Source organism: Bos indicus, chromosome 14 (genome assembly GCF_029378745.1).
Source record: "Bos indicus isolate NIAB-ARS_2022 breed Sahiwal x Tharparkar chromosome 14, NIAB-ARS_B.indTharparkar_mat_pri_1.0, whole genome shotgun sequence".
Classification (NCBI taxonomy): Eukaryota; Metazoa; Chordata; class Mammalia; order Artiodactyla; family Bovidae; genus Bos; species Bos indicus.
Genome location: NC_091773.1, coordinates 16,279,083 through 16,303,437, shown reverse-complemented (window position 1 = coordinate 16,303,437; position 24,355 = coordinate 16,279,083). Strand labels below are relative to the sequence as shown.

The following is a 24,355-nucleotide window of genomic DNA, read 5'->3' as shown; positions in this document are numbered from 1 at the left end:
TACACATTTTTATTCCCTGCACAAGAGTGTCATCATAGAAAGGCCTTAATAAATATATACCATTTAACTTTCCATGTTATGGAAATGTTTGCCCCAGGTTGCTTTATGGAGAAAGCACATTCTGCCCATCTATAGGATTTCTCAACCAGGCAAAGACGTGTTTTACCCACAACTTTTCAGAGTCACTCTGTTGGGTTTGGGGAGATGTATAGCGATAGTAAAAAGTAGATATCATGGGTTATAGAATCTTCCTACCTCTTTTAAAACAATAGCACTACTTCATAGAATTTATTAAAGGCAGGATAGAATCTAGTCCATGGAGGAATAGGGCAGTGGGTGAGGGGATGGAGAGAGGAAGCTTTCAGGTATTAGAATTATTGATAACAATAAAGCATATGGCAACTTTTTGTCAACAAGAATTGTTAAGCAAATTATGATACATATTGATTCCTAGGTCAGGAAGATCTCCTGGAGGAGGTTTTGGCAACCCACTCCAGTATTCTTGCCTGGAAAATCTCTTGGACAGAGGAGCCTGGAGGGCTACAGTCCATAGGGCCACAAAAAGTTGGACACGACTGAAGAGATTTAGCACACAATCACTTATTAAGAGTAACAGCTAATATTTTAGAGCATTTCCTAAAGACTTCAGTGAAGCACTTAATATTATCTCTCTTAATCCTGATAGATTAGATTATCCCAATAGATAATCCTGAGATAGGTACTATTAGCATCCCCATTTTACATTTGAGGATACTGAGGCATCAGAAAGACTTCTCCAAGGTCACACAGCTTGAAAATGGCAGAGCTGAGACTTGAGATCTGAACCCAGGAAGTCAAGCTCAGGGCCACCATCCTGTACTGCCAGTCAAAATGGAACATTCTGGGAATTTCCCTGGAGGTCCAGCGATTAAGACTCCGAGCTTCCACTGCAGGGGTCCCAGGTTCGATCCCTGGTCCAGGAATGAAGATCCTACATGCTGCAGAAAAGAAAACAAAAGGAACAGTCAGTTGCCAAAGAGATGTTTGCATAGACACTTACATTTTCCCAGATGCTATGGATCAAGAAAGGAAACAATTTATGCCAAGAGTAAGTTAAAATCACCAGGTCTTTTCAGTTCTACGTTTAGAGCACATTTCAGAACATTTACTTCTCTCAATCTCCACTACCATCACACTGGTCCCCGCTATCCATGTCTTGAATTTTAATGTTGAAGGAGTCCTTGAACCAGTGTGCTCACATCCATTCTTAGAACCCTTCACATGGCAGCCAGAGTGAATTTAAAAACACACATCTGAGTAGGTCACATCCTTCCTCAAACTCCTCTAGAATAGTCCCATAATCTCTAGGATAAAGACAGACCCACTCGCCTCTCCACATTCTTCTCACCTGCTCCCTCTCTGGACTCCAGCCGCACTGGCTTTCTCTTCCAGTTCCTTCTGCCTCCAAGCTCCTTTGCAATGCCATATGCTCTCTCCTCTGCCCAGAACCCTCCTCTCTCTGCCTGATTCCTCTTCATGCCACAGCAGCCTGTTTTTTGTCCTTGAAGCACAAGATATAGCTCCTTCATAGCATTTTTAATGTGAGTATTTGTTTCGTGTTTGTATCTGATTTAATCTCCATTGGGCTCTATGTTTCGTCTCTAAAATGATGCCTGGCACGTGTTAGGAGTCCATAAAAGTTTGATGAATGAAAATGCATGTCAGCATAGTCTTGCTGAAATTATGGACAAGTCTAAACATATACATGGAAGAATGACTAGAAAGAAACATAGCAAAATGCCAATTGTGGTAGCATGTCTTTCTTTCTTTAATTTTATTCTATTTTTGGTTACCATGCATGGGCTTTTCTCTAGTTTTGGAGAGCAGGGGCTATTCTGTAGTTGCGGTGCATGGGCTTCTCATTGCAGTGGCTTCTCTTGGCTGAGCACAGGCTCTAGGCACATTGTCTTCAGTAGCTATAGCGCGTGGGCTCAAAGGTTGTGGTGCACGGGCTCAGTTGTTCTGTGGCATGTGGAATCTTCCCAGACCAGGGATCGAACAAGTGTCCCCTGCATTGCAAGGTGGATTCCTATCCACCGTATCACCAGGTAAGTCCGGGATGTCCTGTTTTGTTTTGTTTTTTGACCGAGCCTCATGACTTGTGGGATCTCAGTTTCCCAACCAGGGATTGAACCTGGACCATGGCAGCAAAAGCCCAGAATCCCAACCAGGAGGCCACCAGGGAACTCCCCATGATGGGATAGTCTGTAAATATTTTCTCTTGTCTTTTCTTTATACTTTACATTTCTAAACAAATGTGCACAGCTCTCATCAAGCAGTAACCAGCTTGAAAGCATAACCAGGCAACTAAAGCTTGGGCTCTTTCTAGGCTTCCTGCCCACGTTTGGACCTGCCTGGATTAACCTGTATGGCTCACCCAGGAACCACAGTCTGATGGATGACTACCAGGAACTGAATGAAGGCTTCGGAGAAGGCGTGTCATACCGGGGCAGGATCTTGGTGGAGATTGCTGTGGAGATCCTCTCGGGAGGGGCACAGGAGTCTAAATTCTCCAAGGCGCTCAAGGAGTTCAAGTTGTCTCCGAAGGACAAAGATGGCAAATCTTCCAAAGGCGCAAGTAAAGACAAGGGCGACAAAACTGATGATGGCAAACCCCAGCAGGCTTCAGACAAAACCAACTCAACAGAGGTCGAGGTGGAGCCTTTCGACGTGCCCCCAGAGGTAGGTCTGAGCACGCTTCCGCTGAGACTGTGCCCTGAGCCCAGCGCAGAGACAGCATCTGCCATGGGTCCCCAGAGACCCACAGAGGTGTTGCGCCCCCTGCAAAATGTGTGTTGACTCAGCCCTATATTTCGGGGCTGATCCTCTGCCTTTTCCTGCTCACAACATAGCCATCTGCTCATGTTGCATTCTGTCTGCATCCCCCACCAAACACAGATTCCCATGGACACCAAAGTAAAATAAAATTAAAGCACTCTGGAGGAGCTGTTGGGAGTGGGTGGCCGGGTGATGGACTGAAAATCTGTGTGGGGCCTAATTGTGTTTAGCTTTGTTAGCTCAGCATGCATTCTGGATGAGATAATGTGGGATGAGGGATGAAGAGGAGGAAGAGTGGGTGACAAGCAGGGACACAAGGAACCGAGACACCTGTTCCCCGGCCCCACGCATGTGGGGAAGTCACCACTGGAGGGAATGGTTATCATTGCTTGTGACTCAGCAAACAGCAGAGTAGCGTCTTCTGGCCCAGTTCTGTGTTAGGGGTGAGAGGTTTAGGACCCCAAGAGGAACATAAACCGTGACTAAGCTCTCAGTCTTTAAGTTCAGTAATAGTGCTTTGTGACTGCAAATGAAGGCATTTTATATTTTGGTGGGTAGATTATAGCTTGATTCTGCCTCTGGGAGGGTGTTTCTCAGGTCAGCCAGACTCTAATTTCAGATGGGGAAGGGATGGGGTGCCTGGTCTCCCAGAGCTGTCCATTCCGGGTAGAGACTAGAACACACAGAAGGATTTTTAGTATGTGGGTCAACTTAGCCTTGGAAGAGCCACTTAATTTTACTGCTGGGATTTAATAAATCTGGCTTCTGCCAGAGTGGATGATCCAAAAGAGAGCAAGGCAGAGACTGCAATGTCTTTTTTGCCCAAATCCATGGAAATCACACAGATATTTATGCCACATTCTAACTGTTAGAAATGAGCCACATGTCCAGCCCACATTGAAATAGGGTTGGGGAATGAATGAGGCTTCACCTTTTAAGGGGAGGCTTTTCCAAGAATTTGTGGACATAACTTAAAACTACCACACTACAGCTTCTGCCTTCCCCAGAGCCTCAGTAGCTCAGAGCTTGCCCTTACTAACATGATAATATCTATTTTTTTGTAGCATCTTCTTGTTCAGCTCTCCAGGTTCCCGCAGCTCTAATTTCCCTTGCTGCAGCCTTGCTCTCATTGTGAATCTGGACAAATGAGGTCCTATAATGCTGGCTTTTTAAACTCATTGTCATCATCACCATCAGAGCTTATCTCCCTTCTGTCAAACCTTGTGTTCATCTTTATTATTTTTCAAATTTATTTTTATTTTTTCTTGGTATATAACTGCTTTACAGTGTGTTAGTTTCTGCTGTACAACATTATGAATCAGCTGTAAGGATACATATATCTCCTCCCTCTCGAGCCTCCCTCCCATTCTTGCCCATCCCACCCCTCTAGGTCATCACAGAGCGCAGAGCTGAGCCCCCTGTGCTCTACAACTGCTTCCTGCTTGCTAGCTATTCTGCACATGGTAGTATATATATGTGTCAGTGCTACTCTCTCACTTTGTCTCATCCTCCTCTTCTCCCATGTCCAGAAGTCCATTCTCTATATCCGCATCTCTATTCCTGCCCTGTGTTCCTTTTTAAATCCTCAGCATTGGTAGGAATAAAAATAGAGTCTGACTGCATGAAATTTATGGTAAAGAAGGGGAGATAAGACCTACAAAATAAATGTATAGGAAGTAGAATGTGATAAAGTGCCTTAAGCAGGTAAAGATAAAGTCTTTATAAAGATAAAGATATTATCTCCTGGGGTGAGTGCAGTGTAAGGATTAAAATATTGGGCTCCCAAATAAGAGAGTTGGGTTTAAGATGTGGCAGTATTGTGCAATGGTTACTGTCTGGTCTCTGGACAAGTATCTGTTTGAGTCTTTGGGCAAGTGATTTAAGCTCCTAGGTTTATTTCCAATAATAACCTCTACTTCATAGGCTTATAATGATGATTTAATGAATTAATACAACAAAGTGCTTATTAGAAAAGAGCCTGACACATAGTAAGTGCTCAATTACTATTAATCATGTTTAGTAACTATGAACAGATATCTTACTCTTTCATGAAACTACAGCTTCTCACCTTTAAATGGATAGAATAGAAAGATCCCTCTCATAGGATAGTTACAAGAATTACATGAGATAATACAGGTAAAATTCTTTTTTTAAAACTTGTTTATTTAAAGTGAAAACAATTATTGAGGTATAGTTGATTTACAATACCATGTTATTTTCAGTTGTATAGCATAGTGATCCAGAAATTTTGAATGAAAGATAATTGCTTTACAATGTTATGTTGGTCTCTTCCATACATCAACATGAATCAGCCACAGGTATACATGTGTCCCCGTCCTCTTGAACCTTCTCCCACCTCCCACTCCATCCCACCCCTCTAGGTTGTCGAGAGCACCAGTTGAGCTCCCCATGTCCCGCTGGCTATCTATTTTACATATGGGAGTATAAAATATGCTACTCTCTCCATATCTGACACACAATAAGAGTTCTGTAAACACTACCATCATCGTTTTTCTAGCTCTCTCCATATCTGCTACTCTCTCCATATCTGACACACAATAAGAGTTCTGTAAACACTACCATCATCATTTTTCTAGCTCAGGGCATCAGGGGAGGCTTCCAGAAGAAGAGGCTTCTTCTGGATTGGACTTTGAAGGGTGGATGGGATTAAGACATGAATTATAACCTGTTGAAATACTTATGGTGACTTCACTTATGGCATTGGCGTGTGTAGGCTTTATCCTAGGTACTGCACATGGGTGATCTCATTCCTTCCCCATGTAGGTCCTGCTATGATGCTCATTTCACAGACAAGGAACATGATACCTGGATAGCAGACACGGCTTGCCCAGTCAACGGCTAGGAAGCAGCAGAGTTGGGATTTAAAGAGGGGATCACCTGGCCTTGGAACCTGCAGTCCCTCTTCCAGGCTCCGTGGCCTCCATTCCCTTTGGGTCTCTGAGTGATTTTTAACCTCCTCCCAGAGAGTAAACTTGGCCTCAGGAAGGCGTGATAAGGGGCTGGCTTACAGCCAAGGGACACAGTGGTGGCAGGCAGGAGCGGCACGTGCTGTGACTAAGAGTCAGCATCTGGCCCCACCCTGTCCCACACTTTCTGGTCAATAGAAACATTTCCTGCTGATGCCAGCAGCACAGGGGGCTTGTGTGTGAAGAAAGAGTCTCAAAAAGAGAGAAGGGGACTTCCCTGGTAGTCCAGTGCTTAAGACTCTGTGCTCCCAATGCAGGACGCATGGCTTCGATCCCTGATTGGGGGGACCAAGATCCCTCGTGGCCAGAAAAAAAGAGAGAGAGAGAGAAAGAGACAGAGTTAAGAGCTCTTGATTGAATGGGGCTCTTAGCCTCTGAAACTACAGCTGCTGTATTTCCTTCAATGAACCTTACTGCTGTTTCCGTTGGGCTCAATAAATCCAAGAGTAAAGCCGGAAAGCACAGCATGAAAGCTCCAGCTCATTCAGCCTCCTCACTCAGAAATGTAATGTGTCACCTGGTTTCTGGAACCATCACTCTCTTAACAAGATACATATACCAAGCTTACCTTTAAAATGAAAGGAGATTTGATTGTAAGGTTGAGACTACATCATTGCGAATGGCTGAACTGGGATTTGCAGTGCGTAGGTCCTGGTTCCTGCCAGTCTGATTAGAGTGGAAGTGATGTACCCTATCAGGCTGACACCAAGACTCAGGTTTCTATAAATCACCCTGGACCAGGTTGGCCTCACTGATTCAGTTTCCTCCTACTATAAAAAGATCCAGGGCCGTCTAATGTATTTTTTTTTTTTTCTTTCTATAGATTGTACCAGAAAAACATGAGGAATTTTTACTCTTTGGAGCATTTTTCGAAGCTACCATGATAGACCGGAGGATCGGAGATAAACCCATTAGCTTTGAAGTTTCTATTGGTAAGTGCAGACAAGCACAGTGTCTGGCACATGGCGTGAACTTTATACCTCTTTCTTGAATGAATCAATGCCTTACATGCAGATGGTAGCATTCTGTTGGAGGTTTGCACCTCAGGAAGAAATGAATAACTCCTTGTCCACTCTAGACTCAATATGTAAGGGATAGATTTGTTTTTGTAGTTTTAATTAAAAATATATATATAAATTAAAAATAATAAAAAATTTTTAAATGCATACCTATGGCTGATTCTTGTTGACGTATGGCAGAAATTAACCCAATATTGTAAAGCAATTATCTTCCAATTAAAAAAAGTTAAAATAAAAAGATTGAGAGTATAGTTTGCATTCAGACAGACTTGGACTACTAATCCTGGTTCCCTGACCCTAGGATCACTTAATTTCTCTTGGTCTTGGTTTCTTCATCTATAAAATGGGAATAGTGATAATTCCTTACGAAGCTATGGCAAGAGTTTAATGAATTAATGCACATGGCATGCTGTGCGTATAATAGATGCTGTTGTTGTAACTTCCAGCAGTCTTCCTGGACTGATGTGCACCTGGGAAAACCACTCCAAGAAAGAGCATTCCATCAGAGAAGGTCTTGATTTACATTTGGGAAGTTTTGGAGCAGAAAAAAATGGAGAAGGAATCCAGTTAATCTGTAACTTAAGTCATTAAAAAAAAAAAAAAAAAAAAGACCTTAAGATGGAAGCTGATGATGGCTTCGTATCTTTGCTAATCTTATTTCTTTGATCTGACCATCATCCTGCCTTCATACTGAGAGCTTATTACTCTGCCCTGGGAAGACATAAGCTTGGATCCTTTCTGCCAAGCAGCCTGATTCTACTTATTGACATCTGGCCCTTCTCCCCTTGCTACTGGCTCTACAGGTAATTTTGGGAACCTGATTGATGGAGGGTTGCATCACAGGAGTAGGAAGAAGTCAGCGGACTCAGCTGAAGAAGACACTCTGCCACTGCTGCACGAAGGAGAAGTGGACGCAGCCCATGATGCCGCCATTCCCCTGGTCTCCACCACTCACCCAGAGAAGCCACTCGTGACAGAAGGGAACAGGTAGGAGACGCAGCTTCCCTGATGGCTCAGGAAGTAAATGCAATGCAGGAGATGTAGGTTTGATCCCTGGGTTGGGAAGATCCCCTGCAGAAGGGAATGGCAACCCACTCCAATATTCTTGCCTAGAGAATTTCATGGACAGAGGAGCTTGCTGGGTTACAGTCCAGGGGGTCGCAGAGAGTTGGACACGACTGAAGTGACTGAGCACACACGCACAGGAGCCCCAGGAGGCGAGAGTAGCCAGGATTTCTGACTGTGGAAATGTGACCCATTTCCATGACCGTTTGATTCAGTTCTTCCCTAAAACTAGAAATATTCTGTATCTTAGTTATGGGTGCAAGGTACAGGCTAGACTGACAGGATAACTGCCACTCTCCTGAATTCTCGTGTTGACAACTCTCCAAATGACACATCCAGTTAATTCATTCAAGGACAGAGTGATGACGATGGTTCTTATGACCATATCTGAAGCTCCCTTTATCCTATAACTTTGAAGCATAACAATATAGGAAGGTCAGAAGTTAAATTTCCACCCAAAATCCTATCAACAGTTTTTATAGTCATTTGAACACAATGTAAATTCAACTTGGTGGAATTATTAATTACATCATTTCTTATCTTATTTTGGGCGCAAACTGAAGAACTCAGAAATGATTCTTAGCCATGAAAAAAGACCATTTCAGAAAACAACTGGGGCTCCTACATGCACCCTTACCGATCTTTAACCCACATGACATTTCAACATGCAAAGAGAAGTGAAATTATAGAACTTTGTCTTAAGACAGTGATGTCAACCAAGTGGCTTATGAGAAAGGAAAGCCGCATGCAGTGAGAGTCTTCTGTGTTCTGAGCTTTGTGCTAGGAGTAAAAAAAATATGATCTCACGGGATTGTCGTAAGAGAAGATTGCTCATTACATGTCAAGGGATTGAAATCACATTGCTAGTTCTCATTAGTCTACTCTTCTCAATCTAGACAGTGTCTCTGGGCGTGAACCCATGGCTTAGTGACCACTGTTAGAATCACAAGAACTCTCACATCTATTTTCCCAGATGGCCTTCCTGAGCAGCAGATCCAAACACCTCTACTTGGGGGTCCCCAAGCTAGTCATCAGACTCATTGTCTTCACAGGCAACTTTTCCCCTTTTCCTGTCTTTCCCATCTCAGAGACTGGTCCTGCCACTCACTGCATTCTCAGCCACAAATTGGAAATCTGTCAATTGTTCTCTTTTCCCTTCCTACACACATCCAGTCAGTGATGAAGTCTGGTTAATTCTAGTTCTCAAGTGTGTTCCCTACTGCCATTTCTTTAATTTAGTCAATTGGTATCTTTGGCGAAGTTATTTTAAACACCTCTTACTTGGCTTGGACCTGCATCAAGGAAATCACCGAACTATCCATCTGAACTCCCCACTCCCCAGTTTGACATTATCCATTGGCTGCTTGTGGTTTTTAAAAAATAAATAAATAATTAATTTTTGGCATTGCTGGGTCTTTTGTTGCTGTACACAGGCTTTCTCTAGTTGCAACAAGCAGGCGTTGCTCTCTAGTTGAGGTTCGAGGGCTTCTGGTTGCAGTGGCTTCTCTTGTTGCGGAGTATAGGCTCTAGGGCGTGTGGGCTTCATTAGTTGTGACTCGAAGCTTCTAGAGTGTGGACTCAGTAGTTGTCGCACGTGGGCTGGGTTGCCTGGTGGCATGTGAAATCTTCCCAGACCAGGCATCAAACCTGTGCCCCCTTCATTGGCAGGCAGATTCCTAACCATTGGACCACCAGGGAAGTCCTGCCTATGCCTTTCAGGCTTAATCTCAGGGGCCATATTTTGTTGATTTGATCCCCATCCACTTCTTTACAATAAACTCCAGCCATTCCCCAAATTCCACCAGTTCTCCAGTGCCATTCCCCAGACGAATCCTGCTGTTTGCTCCATGTGGACCTTGGAACACGCTCTTGCCTCTGCCAGGCAATAAGCATCATCCTCAGAGTGGCTAGCTCCCATTACCTTTCAAGAGTAAATTCAAGTTCCCTTCCCTGAATCCCAAGGCTGATTTGGACTTCTCCACTGAGCTCCATCAAACACTGTTCACGCTGCATTCACCTGTTTTTATTCGTCTGTCTCTCTATCAGATGGTGAGCAGTCAGAGGGCAAAGGACTGTGTCTTGCTCACCTTTGTATCTGCTCATCTCTGCACCGGGCATGTAGTAGATACTCGTACCTGTTTTTGAATGAGCTAAGGAAGTGCTATAACCGAGTTGGGTACCAGATACCATGGGGGAAGAGAGTGGGAGGGGGAGGAGGTGAAGAGTTGGCAAAGGTCACAAAAGGGTGACACCCTAAAGAGCGAGGATGAGTTTAAGGATGGAAAGCGATTGTCTGGGACAAAGTAGGAAGGAGTAAGTGAAAATAACCCTGGATGCATGTCCTCTCATTTCTGGGCATGGCTGCACATTTTCTAAATCCTGTCTCTCCCATGGACCACCTTCTTTGGGGTCTTTTTGGCCCCCTGGCAGCCATGCTTGATGGCCCATCCTCCCTTACATGCACCAAAAAGGACCCCAAACTTCCCCATCCTTTAATGGTTTTTCTGTCCAGTGTCAAACCTGAGGACATCACTGAGCAGGATCTGCAGCTCTGGGAGGCTTTTCTGAGGCTCTCAGTGGTACTCTGCATCCTTCTCTGGGACCAGGCAGTGAAAACATCCCCACCTTGTTAGACTAGCCCATTGCTGATAGTGATGGTAATATCAGGAGATGTAGTATGGGAAGGGTTTAAAGGAGATGAGAGTGCTACAGAATCCTTCAGCGGGCCACACATCAGTACTAACTGGCTCACTCAAAGAGACCAAATTAAGTCATGCTGATGTTTGGGGGTTTTCTGTATATTCCTGTCACTATATTGAAGCTCTGTCCACATAGTGGTAAGCCAAGAATGGCAGCATCTGAATTAGAAGGTTTTATAATAGAATATACCCCAACACACTTGGGCATGCCCATACACACATATGCCTATGCACTCACAGTGTCCACACCCATGAGCACACATACACACATGTACAAACACACACATACAACTTATTTGTCTGTTGCCTCCATTGAAATACCACCTTATAAGGAGTGGTTTAGCCTGACTCTTGAAACATCACCTTGGATTTGCTCTGGGCTTTCCAGTTTTCTAAAGCATGTGCATTTACATATAATTTACTTATGGGGCTGGAGTGCAAGAATGAGACTGGAGCACAAGCCCAGAGTCAGATTACCATTTGATTCTCAGGGTTCCAGGCCTACCCTTGCCCCGAGTCACAAGGCTGATGGCACATCAGTGCAGCCATTCAAACTGTTAGACGTCTCTTCCTGCTGGCAACGTGGTACCCTCCCATCTGCTGCTCTCCATCTGCATGGTCATTTGCCTGAGAAAAATACTGCATCCTGAGCCCTGTAGATCCAGTAAGATCTGGAGGACCTGGGAGCCAAAGACACAGAGGCTTTGAACACCGTTAGCACAGAATCATCCAGAGCAAAGAAACCTTGGGACAGAGCACAACATCGAGTAGGAATTTATTTAGTTGCAGGATTCTCAGTGCCATAATCTGTTTTTAATTTTTATTTGAGTATAATTACTTTGCCTGGAGACTCCCATGGACAGAGAAGCCTGGTGGGCTACAGTCCATGGGTCACAGAGAGTTGGACATGAGAAGGCAATGGCACCCCACTCCAGTACTCTTGCCTGGAAAATCCCATGGACGGAGGAGCCTGGTGGGCTGCAGTCCATGGGATTGCTAAGAGTTGGACACGACTGAGCAACTTCACTTTCACTTTTCACTTTCATGCATTGGAGGAGGAAATGGCAACCCACTCCAGTGTCCTTGCCTGGAGAATCCCAGGGACGGCGGGGCCTCGTGGGCTGCCATCTATGGAGTCGCACAGAGTTGGACACAACTGAAGCGACTTAGCAGAAGCGACTTCACACACACGTAGTTGCTTTACAATGTTGGGTTAGTTTCTTCCATGTAGAAAAGTAAATTAGTTATACGTATACATATATCTTCTCCTTTTAAGATTTCCTCCCACTCTGCTCAATGTGATGTGGCAGCCTGGATGAGACAGGGGTTGGGGGGAGAATGGATCCATGTATATGTGTGACTGAGTCCCTTCACTGTTCACCTGAAACCATCACAACTTTGTTAATTGCTTTGTGCTAAGTTATTTCAGTTGTGTCCAACTCCTTGCAGCTCTGTGGACTGTGGCCTCCAGGCTCCTCTGTCCGTGCAACTCTCCGGGCAAGAATACTGGAGTGGGTTGCCATGCCCTCCCCCAGGGGTCTTCCCGACCCAGGGATCGAACCCTTGTCTCTTACGTCTCCTGCATTGGCAGGCGGGTTCTCTACCACTAGTGCCGCCAATACAAAATAAAAAGTTCAAAAGGAAAAATAAAGATTTCTTTCCTACTTGTGTCATCACAGAGCACTGAGTAGAGTTCCCTGTGCTATTCGGTAAGTTGTGATCAATTACCTATTTTGTACAAAATAGTGTATATATGTCGGTCCCAGTCTCCCGGTTCATCCCACCCCTGCTTCCCTCATCAGTATCCAGGAGTTTGTTCTCTACGTTTGTGTCTATTTCTGCTTTGCAAATACGTTCATCTCTCTCAATTCTAGACTCCACATATGAGCCCTATTATACGACATTTGTTTTTCTCAGTGCCATCATTTTTAACAAGATAAAGGAAAGAGCAGTTTCTGACCTTCCTTATTTGTTAAGTTTTATTTTGTTCCCGTGCTGTAATCATAACCTCAGTTTCTGCCAAGGACTTATTTGGCTTCTCTTCTGAATGGTTGCCTGCTGGTTTGTTTTCTGCAGAACAGACCACAGAGCATCTTTGCTAACTTTATGGCCTCTAGAAGAGACTTAGGTTGGAGAGCTAAAAAGAACAACCATGCGTTCTTTCAGGCTGAAGTCCTCTGTAGCTTTTGGAATGGAAACAAAGCTCTCTCTTTCACTTTCCCCCCACCCCAACCTCTAGAAGCTCATGACTCCTAACACTGTCCACATTTATTAGGGCCCCTGTCCAAGCAATGCCCATGACAAGAAATGTGCTCTTGCCTGCATTACATGTTTCTCTTCACACCCAGATGTTTGTGGGAAAATTTCAGGGGGCTGGGGGCAGAGCTAGGTAAGAATATAGCTGTCATTAGGCAGGGAACTTCAACCTTAGGCTACATCTCTCCCATCTTACCTGCTTCCACATCCACATTCTTGGGAACTGAATTCTCCCAGTTAGTCCCTTCTTTTCTGTCTTCAGTCTCATCCTCTGAACTATCTTTTTCTCACCATCATTTAAGCATATCCAACCATCACCATCAACCATTCTCTTTGGCTCCATGTCTCCCCTTCCAGCTACTTTGCTATCTCTCCGGTCCTTTCTTAGTCAAGTGGGTCACCGATCAATATATTATTGGCACTAATGCCCAGCAACAACCAACATTGGATGGATGGATGGATGGATGGCAGCCATGGAATGTTAGAGTTGAGTTTGAAGCACATGACTTCATCCTCATTAATATTATTTTACCTTCTTACAATTCTCTAGTGATTTCAGTTTATAAAATACATTCACCTCTGTTATCTCAGTTGATCCTTACATAGTCAGTTCTTAGCATATAGATTTAAAGGGAAAGGAAAATGTTAGTTTTTCTCCCTTCTCTCAATTAGAAAGAGAATTTTTCCTTGAAGAGGGCTTGCCAATTGAACCCTGCCTTCTGGTGCTCATTCTAAGCTTTGCCCTGGGTCAGAGTGGTAGCCATTACTACCTCTTCATTGTAGCCATATGGCTGTTCATTGCTTAGTGTTCATAGGTCCCCAGATAGAGGCTAAGGGTGGCATTACTAATGTGACTATTTTATCACCATCCTTTCCCCAGTCCACCCAGGATGTATGAAACATGAACATGTGACCGGAATTGCCTGAAAAACACTGATTGCCAACTAACTTCCAGACCTAATGTGTTTTCCCAGGAATTACAACTATTTGCCATTTGAGGCCAAGAAGCCCTGTGTCTACTTTGTCAGTTCTTGGGGAGACCAGACGTTTAGGCTGCATTGGTCCAACATGCTGGAGAAGATGGCAGACCTCCTGGTAGGTGACTCTGATGGGTGATGGATTCAAATATTGGGAAGCTGGAGGCAAAGGGGATCTTTTCCCACTCAGAAGAGGGTCTTGGCCTCAGTTCAAATACCAAAGAATTGAGGCCTCTGCATTTGGATGACGCATGGCTCCTGCCATGTGAACCCAGGGAAATGAGAATACATTTTGCAAAATTCCTCACCTTTAAATCAAGCTCTCCAAATTCAAATCCCTGCTCTGCTTCTACCTGTTATAGCACCTAGTATGATCCATGCTAAGTCATTTCAGTCGTGTTCGACTCTTTGTGACCCTGTGGACTGAAACCCACCAGGCGCCTCTGTCCATGGGATTCTCCAGGCAAGAATACTGGAGTGGGTTGCCATGCCTTCCTCCAGGGGATCTTCCCAACCCAGGGATAGAACTCGCCTCTCTTAAGTCTCCTGCATTGTCAGGTGGGCTCTTTACCGTGAGTACCACCTGGAAGGCCCATAGAACCTAAGGATAGACCATTTTCCTCATCTCCAAAGGTCAGGGGATGGACAGCATTCTCACAAAGTTGACAGATCTTAACTTCAACTAGTATAAAATCCTAAGTCTACCAATGCATGAAAGTGAAAAGTGAAAGGGAAGTCGCTCAGTCGTGTCCGACTCTTACTGATCTCATGAACTGCAGCCTACCAGGCTCCTCTGTCCATGGGATTCTCCAGGCAAGAATATTGGAGTGGGTTGCCATTGCCTTCTCCGAACAGTAGATAATTCCCTCCAAAGTCAAGCCCTGCTACCTCTCTGGTCCTGTCTCTCACAGGCTCCTCTTCCTTACTTTATTCCAAGCACAGTGGTCTCCTTTCAAGTGTCTCAAAGAAACCAAGCTAGCCACCTCCATGCTCTTCCCTCTGCCTGGGCTGCTTTTCCTCATCTTGTTTCTCCAAGGAAGCCCAGTCAGCCTCCATAGCTCAGGTTCGAGCACTTCCTCAGAGAAGCTTTTTGATGTTTCCTCTTACCCTCTCCTATCATATCTTGTTCTTTTCCTTCAGAATTCTTTGAGGAATTGAATGTGTGAAAGTATTCAAAACAGTGTGCATGCGTGCTCAGTTGCTAAGTTGTGTCCAGCTCTTTGTGACCCCATGGTAGCCCACCAGACCCCTCTGTCCGTGGGATTCTCCAGGCAAGAATACTGAAATGGGTTGCCATTTCCTCCTCCAGATATCTTCCTGGCCCAGGGATTGAACTCCTGTCTCCTACATTGGCAGGCAGATTCTTTACCACTGAGCCACCTGGGAAGCCCATTTAAAATAGTACCTACGTGCAATAAATGTACGCTGTCCCACCCAAGCCCCCGGGGGTAAAGAAAACCAGGGAACATGCTGCTTTGGCATCTTGCACCTTCCCTTTGTGATTCCTCTCACATATCCCTTTCCAGCTCACATAACTCACGGACAGTGTCATCTCTTGCCTCTTTCCTTTTCAAAACAAAATATGAGCTGAATATAATTTCTGTGAATGTTAGAATCAGTGTCTCCATGACAGTTTCATTCCCATCTCTCATCCCTCCACCTCCGTGGTTTGTTTTCAGGAAGAAGGTATAGAGGAAGTAAAAGAACTGATTAAGATTTCAGAGGAAGCCCCAGAAGAGAAGATGAAGATGGTGCTCAGTGACTTTATCAGTCAAAGCAGGTACTGGAGGGACAGCTGGCATCTGGGGAGCTGAGCTGTATAGAATCAGCTTTTACTTACCTTAGAAAATAGTCAATTTCACATGCAGTCAAATGAACATTGAGTAGTGTTACATCCATCTTCTTTTGTTCAGTAATTTAGCTGCTGTGGGCTCACTATTGCTTTCTGATACTTTACTAAAACATAAAGCAAAGGAAAAAAAAAAGGAAAAGGGAAGAAAAGAAAGACTTACTGCAGAGATTCTTTTTGAAACAAGAAAATTGCTAGCAGTGTTAGTGTCTGGCATGCTTCTTTGCATTTGGTAGGTACTCAGCAACTATTTCGGAGAAGGCAACAGCACCCCACTCCAGTACTCTTGCCTGGAAAATCCCACGGACGGAGGAGTTTGGAAGGCTGCAGTCCATGGGGTCGCTGAGGGTCGGACATGACTGAGCGACTTCACTTTCACTTTTCACTTTCGTGCATTGGAGAAGGAAATGGCAACCCACTCCAGTGTTCTTGCCTGGAGAATCCCAGGGACAGGGGAGCCTGGTGGGCTGCCGTCTGGGGTCCCACAGAGTCGGACACGACTGAAGCGACTTAGCAGCAGCAGTAGCAGCAGCAGCAGCAACTATTTGGGCTTCCCAGGTGGCACTAGTAAGAAAGAATCCACCTGCCAATGCAGGAGACTTAAGAGATGTGGATTCATAACCTGGCTCAGGAAGGTTCCTTAGAGGAGGGCATGGCAACTCACTTCAGTATGCTTGCCTGGAAAATCCCATGGACAGAGGGGCCTGGTGGGCTAGTCCGGAGAGTTGGACACGACTGAAGCAATTTTAGCACACATGCAACAACTATTTGGCAATTGGCTGCTGGTGGTGGGGATTTAGTTGTTAAGTTGTACTTGAATTTTGTGACCCTATAGACGGCAGCCCATCAGGCTCCTCTGTCCATGGGATTTCTCAGGCAAGAATCCTGGAGTGGGTTGCCATTTCCTTCTCCAGGGGATCTTCCTGACCCAGAGATTGAACCTGCATCTCCTGCACTACAGATGGATTCTTTACTGCTGACCAACCAGGGATTCCCAGTTAGATGGATAAATTGTATCAAATGCTACTTAACAGAAGTTTTTGTACACTACATTAATAAGCACCAATTAATGACTCTTACTCCAGGAGGTAGACAATATAATAAAAAAATGAGTAGGGTATGTCAGTTACCAATTGCAGAGTAACAAATAACCCTCAAATTTAAGTGACTAAAACATATTTATTATTTCACAGTTTCTTGGGTCAAGAATGTAGATGTGGCTTAGTTGGGTCCTCTGCTCAGAACCTATCCCAGGCTGCACTCAAGGCATTGTCTAAGTCTAGAGTTACCTTGGGGCTCATCTGGGAAGGACTCACTTCCCAGATCACTCACATGGTCATTTGCAGAATTCAGTTCTTTATAAACTGTTGGATTGAGGAGGATTGAGAACTGCAGCTCCCTGCCAGCTGTTGTTTGGAGGTCATCCTCACTTCCTTGCCATATGGGCCTCTCCACGCCACCTCTCACAACGTGGCAACTGACTTCATCAGAGTGTGTGAGACAGAAGAGTCAGAGAGGACATGCCAGTAAGCTGGACATCATGGTCTTTTATTATCTAATCTTGGACGTGACAGCCCATCAGTCTTGATGGGTTCTGTCAGAAACCAATCCCTGGGACTAATGTATATTCAAAGGGGAGGAATCATATGATGGCAAGAACAGCAGGAGGCGGGGATCGTGGGGGCCATCTTAGAGGCTGCCTCCCTTAAAGGAAACACCTTGGATTAACTCTTGAAATGAATCAGTCAATACTCGAGCAAACAGTGAGAATTTGTCATGATAGAATGAATGGAAAAGGAGTGGCATTTCATTTGATGGAAAGAAAAAAACAAATAGACAGCAGATAGCTAAATTCCTGTGTTCTGCTTTGCAAGTTTTGTCTTGCAAGTTTTGTCTTTTCTAATCTCTCAACTACCCGAGTATTTTTACTTTTTTTAAAAAAAGGAAGAAAGCGGAGAGATAAATATGTGTTTTTTCTATCTTGATTTCTCTTCTGTTTTTCACAGAAGCAATATGAATCAGTGCTACTCCTGCTGTGAGTTAAGTGCCACCTGCAATTCCCTTGAAGTATCTTTTAAAAGCTTCATGATCATTTTTAGAAATTGTGGGCAAATTAATAGCTGGAAAATTTTTCTTTACTAGGAGGTTGCTTGATGTGATAATCATTCCTTTCTTTTCTGCAAGTTTTAAACCAACTGAAAAATATACATGAGGGTCAGACAGGGATCAGACATTTGTTTTCTATTTGGTAAATAGGGATTTAAGAAAGCAGTTTGGACCTGAGGTCGAGGACACTTTGTGGTTCCCCCAACCTGTTGGCAGTTGAGCAACTTGACTTTGGGGCTTCCCCCTAGAAGGACCAGACCACCTGCCATGTGGAAGTGAGGAGCCTGCCCACAGCCCACAGTTGGCGGGTCTAAAAGATGAAGAATGATCAGAGTCAGGAGCCAAAGTCATCTATCTACCCCCATTCTGAGGGGGAAATAAGCTATTTCTCCCCCTGTGCGGAAGGGAGAGAGATTAGAAGCGTTCATCATGTTTCTTAGAGCTGATCCATCCTGGGAGTGGAACAGATTCCTTCTGCCTCTAGGAAAGAAAGGTAGACATGTGACAAGACGCCTTCCTCAAAATAGAATCCTTTTATTCTTCTTAAAAACTAAGAGAAAATGCAATGACTAGTAGGCCCAAAGAGAATCTCTGGCGAAGCTTCAACTGCCACCAGGCAGAGCTTCTGTGTGGGACCCCGAGCTGGGAGGTTTGGCATCTTACCCCCGTTTTGTTCCTTTGTAACTGATTCTTTTCATCACAAAAGTACTACAGGCTCATCTCACAACGACAACAAAACGCAGGATGGGTAGGGTAAAAATGTTCTCAGTTCTCTCTTCAATCCCACTCAGAGAGCAGAGTTTGATTGGTCTTTCTGGGTTTTTTCCTGTGCATTTGCAAACATACACATTCATAAGAATGCTCTATTTCTTTACAAATATTGCACTTTGTTCAGCAGCTTGCTTTTTCACTCAACAATGTATCACCAGCATCTTTCTACAGTGGTAACTAATGGTTGACCCCACTGTTTAGTTATGTGATATGTATCATGTAATATTTAACTAGCCCCTGATATTTTTGTTCTGATTTATTTTGCTACTATAAATGGTGCTACAATAAGCATTACTGTATAAACATCTTTTTTTGCAAGAACTTTCAGTTATTTTTAAAGGATAGAATTCTAGTATAATTTTTGGATCAAATTATATGGACATTTATATATTGATAAGTGCTGTCAAATTACCTCCTAAACATTATAATAATTAACACTCTTCTATCGTAATAGAAGAGAGTGACTTTTCCCTCTCGAATATTTTCAATCTTGAATACTATCCAGTTTTTAATAAGTGAAAATGGCATCAATTTTAATTTGCATTTAAATTATTGCTGATGAAGGCAATATCTTATTTTCCCACGTTTAAAGCCATTTCTAGTTCATCGCACTCATAACCTTTTTCTACTGAGCACATTTTAAACTTCATCTCTCAAAGTGTTACTGTTCAGTCCTTTGTATATTTTAAAAAATATAAGAAAAACAATTTTCAAACCTAGTGAAAATTCATTTCTAAAATTCCAGAGATTTGCAAGTATACTTTCTACAATGCAGTGGGAAAGCTGATGAAGCCACGGAGCCAAGGTTTTTTTTACTAGGATTAAGCAATGATGCACTAACGTTTCTTTTCTTTATTTAAAAGAGTTAGTTATTTATTTGGCTGTGCTGGGTCTTAGTTGTGGCATATGGGATCTAGTTCCCTGACCAAGGATCAAACTTGGGTGCCCTACATTGGGAGTTTGGAGTCTTAACCACTGGACCACCAGGGAAGTCCCTGTACTGTTTCTGAGAGACAAATGAGAATGGGAATTGATGTCCAGGTCCCATAATGATTTGGGGAATGCTTGTTTTTCCACTTTCTTTTGGTATATGCCTAATGTGATGGCTAAAACTCAGCAGTGGCCACAGGACTGCAAAAGGTCAGTTTTCATTCCAATCCCAAAGGCGATGCCAAAGAATGCTCAAACTACCACACAATTGCACTCATCTCACAGGCTAATAAAGTAATGCTTAAAATTCTCTAAGCCAGGCTTCAGCAATACATGAACCGTGAACTTCCAGATGTTCAAGCTGGTTTTAGAAAAGGCAGAGGAACCAGAGATCAAATTGCCAACATCCACTGGATCATGGAAAAAGCAAGAAAGTTCCAGAAAAGATGCTCAACATCACTCATTATCAGAGAAATGCAAATCAAGACCACTATGAGGTACCATTTCACACCAGTCAGAATGGCTGCGATCCAAAAGTCTACAAATAATAAATGTTGGAGAGGGTGTGGAGAAAAGGGAGCCCTCTTACACTGTTGGTGGGAATGCAAACTAGTACAGCCACTATGGAGAACAGTGTGGAGATTCCTTAAAAAACTGGAAATAGACCTGCCTTATGATCCAGCAATCCCACTGCTGGGCATAAACACTGAGGAAACCAGAAGGGAAAGAGACACGTGTACCCCAATGTTCATCGCAGCACTGTTTATAATAGCCAGGACATGGAAGCAACCTAGATGTCCATCAGCAGATGAATGGATAAGAAAGCTGTACATATACACAATGGAGTATTACTCAGCCATTAAAAAGAATACATTTGAATCAGTTCTAATGAGATGGATGAAACTGGAGCCTATTATACAGAGTGAAGTAAGCCAGAAGGAAAAACACCAATACAGTATACTAACGCATATATATGGAATTTAGAAAGATGCTAACAATAACCCTGTGTACGAGACAGCAAAAGTGACGCTGATGTATGGAACAGTCTTATGGAATCTGTGGGAGAGGGAGAGGGTGGGAAGATTTGGGAGAATGGCATTGAAACATGTAAAATATCATGTATGAAACGAGATGCCAGTCCAGGTTCAATGCACGATACTGGATGCTTGGGGCTAGTGCACTGGGACAACCCAGAGGGATGGTATGGGGAGGGAGGAGGGTTCAGGATGGGGAGCACATGTATACCTGTGATGGATTCATTTTGATATTTGGCAAAACTAATACAATTATGTAAAGTTTAAAAATAAAATAAAATGAAAAAATATATAAGGACATAGCTCAGTTTTGAAACTAAAATATTTGCTTGACATACCACTTTTTAGGAACCTTTTGGTGTGTGTTAAATTTGTAAAATAAAGGAATTGCAAAATAACTGCATTATTTTGGGTTTGCTCTTATGAACTTGTATCAGTTCAGTTCAGTTCAGTCTCTCAGTCATGTCCGACTCTGTGCGATCCCATGAACCGCAGCACGGCAGGCCTCCCTGTCCATCACCAACTCCCAGAGTCCACCCAAACCCATGTCCATTGAGTCGGTGATGGAATCCAACCATCTCATCCTCTGTCATCCCCTTCTCCTCCTGCCTTCAATCCCTTCCAGCATCAGGGTCTTTGCAAATGAGTCAGCTCTTCTCATCAGATGGCCAAAATATTGGAGTTTCAGCTTCAACATCAGTCCCTCCAATGAACACCCAGGACTGATCTCCTTTACGATGGACTGGTTGGATCTTCTTGCAGTCCGAGGGACTCTCAAGAGTCTTCTCCAACACCACAGTTCAAAAGCATCAATTCTTCAACGCTCAGCCTTCTTTATAGTCCAACTCTCACATCCATACATGACCACTGGAAAAACCATAGCCTTGACTAGACGGACCTTTGTTGGCAAAGTAATGTCTCTGCTTTTTATTATGCTGTCTAGGTTGGTCATAACTTTTCTTCCAAGGAGTAAGCGTCTTTTAATTTCATGGCTGCAGTCACCATCTGCAGTGATTTTGGAGCCCCCAAAAATAAAGTCTGACAGTTTCCACTGTTTCCCCATCTATTTGTCATGAAGTGATGGGACCAGATGCCATGATCTTCGTTTTCCTAATGTTGAGCTTTAAGCCAACTTTTTCACTCTCCTCTTTCACTTTCATCAAGAGGCTTTTTAGTTCCTCTTCACTTTCTGCCATAAGGGTGGTGTCATCTGCATATCTGAGGGTATTGACACTTCTCCCAGCAATCTTGATTCCAGCTTGTGTTTCTTCCAGTCCAGCATTTCTCATGATGTACTCTGCATAGAAGTTAAATAAGCAGGGTGACAATATACAGCTTTGATGTATTCCTTTTCCTATTTGGAACCAGTCTGTTGTTCCACGTCTAGTTCTAACTGTTGCTTCCTGACCTGCATATAGGTTTCTCAAGAGGCAGGTCAGGTGGTCTGGTATTGCCATCTCTTTCAGAATTTTCCACAGTTTCTTGTGATCCACACAGTCAAAGGCTTTGGCATAGTCAATAAAGCAGAAATAGATATTTTTCTGGAACTCTCTCGCTTTTTTGATGATCCAGTGGATGTTGGCAATTTGATCTCTGGTTCCTCTGCCTTTTCTAAAACCAGCTTGAACATCTGGAAGTTCACGGTTCATGTATTGCTGAAGCCTGGCTTAGAGAATTTTAAGCATTACTTTATTAGCCTGTGAGATGAGTGCAATTGTGTGGTAGTTTGAGCATTCTTTGGCATCGCCTTTGGGATTGGAATGAAAACTGACCTTTTGCAGTCCTGTGGCCACTGCTGAGTTTTAGCCATCACATTAGGCATATACCAAAAGAAAGTGGAAAAACAAGCATTCCCCAAATCATTATGGGACCTGGACATCAATTCCCATTCTCATTTGTCTCTCAGAAACAGTACAGGGACTTCCCTGGTGGTCCAGTGGTTAAGACTCCAAACTCCCAATGTAGGGCACCCAAGTTTGATCCTTGGTCAGGGAACTAGATCCCATATGCCACAACTAAGACCCAGCACAGCCAAATAAATAACTAACTCTTTTAAATAAAGAAAAGAAACGTTAGTGCATCATTGCTTAATCCTAGTAAAAAAAACCTTGGCTCCGTGGCTTCATCAGCTTTCCCACTGCATTGTAGAAAGTATACTTGCAAATCTCTGGAATTTTAGAAATGAATTTTCACTAGGTTTGAAAATTGTTTTTCTTCTCTTCTAGTGCCTGTATCTCTGAAGCAGAAAAGAAGCCTAAGATGTTGAACCAAACCAATTTAGATAAGAAACGACTTACGCTCTGTTGGCAGGAGCTGGTATGTGAAAATCTATTTATACTTGGGAAGCACTAAAACATGTGCTTTAAAAATAAGCGTCGTAGATGAAGCATAGGTCATAGACCACATGAGGATAAGGTTCTAAGGGTTATATGTTTGTGTGATATAGAGGAATGAGTGGATAGGGAATAAGCAGATGAATGCGCTGGAGAAGAGCTAGCATGTATTGAATGTTTGTAAGATTGAGCTAGAAGCCCACCAGCGCTACATTCTATTCTGATGTAGGGCTTGTTCATTTTTTGGCATTTGTATCTTGTCAGAGGCTGTGGACTCTTGCACCTAACCTTCTGCCTCCTGAGCTGAGAGACAAAAAGAAATAACTAGGCTTCCTCCCCTCCATGTCCTCCCTTTACTACGTATGAAAAGCTGTGAGCCCTGCCTGAGGGCAGGGTTGGGCGGTGGCTGGTCCCTCTCTGCGTCCTGTGAACCCTGCACAGTGCTGGGTGCCTGGGAGTCACTCGGTCCCTGTTGAATGAGTGACAACTGGGAACTGCCAGGCCAAGTCAGACCCTGATTATTTCTGCTTGAAACTTCAGCTCCAGCTGTGGCAGCAAGGAGTGTCTTGTATGAAGTCATGATAATTCTGCAAAATGAAATTCCTCAGTGTCAGGGAGCTCAGTTTGGTGCTTTATGATGACCTAGAGGGGTGGAATGGGGTGGGAGAGAGCTTCAAGAGGCAAGAGATACATGTATACATACGGATGATTCTCACTGTTGTATAGCAGAAACTAATACAACATTGCAAAGCAGTTATCCTCCAGTTTACAAAAAAACCCGACTCTGTTTGGCCAGGGACATTTTAAAGATGTGAATGGGGCCTGGAGAGATGAACCACTTTTTTTTTAAGGTCATAGCTAGTTAAGTATACTCCAGAGACTAAAGCTTGAGTCTCTGAACACTTGACTCATCCATCTTTCCAGAATAATAAATGGTTTGTGTTCTCCCCTACTCCTGGGGAGACCAGACTCCCACCATATATAAAATCTTCTTCCTACTCATTTCTTCCTCAGCACCTGTGACTGCCCCTCCCTGCCTCTGGAATAGCCATCCCCTATGTATCACCCGCCGAGCTCTCTTGTTTTCTGTGTCCAGCAGTCCTTGTCCTGAACAAGCCCACCATGTCAGTACCTTTTGGTGGCTCAGCTCTTTCCCCACCTCCAGGCCTGTGTTTCCAGCCTCTGAGTGGACACGTCAACTGCTGCCTCATTGCCCCTCTGACCCAACATACCCAACTCAGCCCATTATCTTCCCACCTAAGCTTATTCCCCGTCCTGTATTGGTATCACCAGCCTTCCCTGTTGCTCTAGTCAGAAGCCTAAGAATCAAGTTTGAACCCTATGCTGCTGCTGCTGCTGCTAAGTCGCTTCAGTTGTGTCCAACTCTGTGCGACCCCATGGACTGCAGCCTACCAGGCTTCTCCGTCCATGGGATTCTCCAGGCAAGAACACTGGAGTGGGTTGCCATTTCCTTCTCCAATGCATGAAAGTGGAAAGTGAAAGTGAAGTCGC

General features: G+C 43.9%; 1 protein-coding gene across 1 annotated transcript in view; it reads left to right on the top strand.

The window, feature by feature from the left end:
• Positions 1 to 24,355, top strand: part of FER1L6 (fer-1 like family member 6) — a 135,070-nt gene that overhangs the window by 22,272 nt on the left and 88,443 nt on the right. Inside the window, exons 12-17 of the mRNA XM_019974110.2 lie at positions 2,369 to 2,721; positions 6,628 to 6,736; positions 7,627 to 7,810; positions 13,818 to 13,938; positions 15,500 to 15,600; positions 22,736 to 22,826. Coding sequence (XP_019829669.2) covers positions 2,369 to 2,721; positions 6,628 to 6,736; positions 7,627 to 7,810; positions 13,818 to 13,938; positions 15,500 to 15,600; positions 22,736 to 22,826 — 959 coding nt within the window. The remainder of the gene's footprint in view (positions 1 to 2,368; positions 2,722 to 6,627; positions 6,737 to 7,626; positions 7,811 to 13,817; positions 13,939 to 15,499; positions 15,601 to 22,735; positions 22,827 to 24,355) is intronic.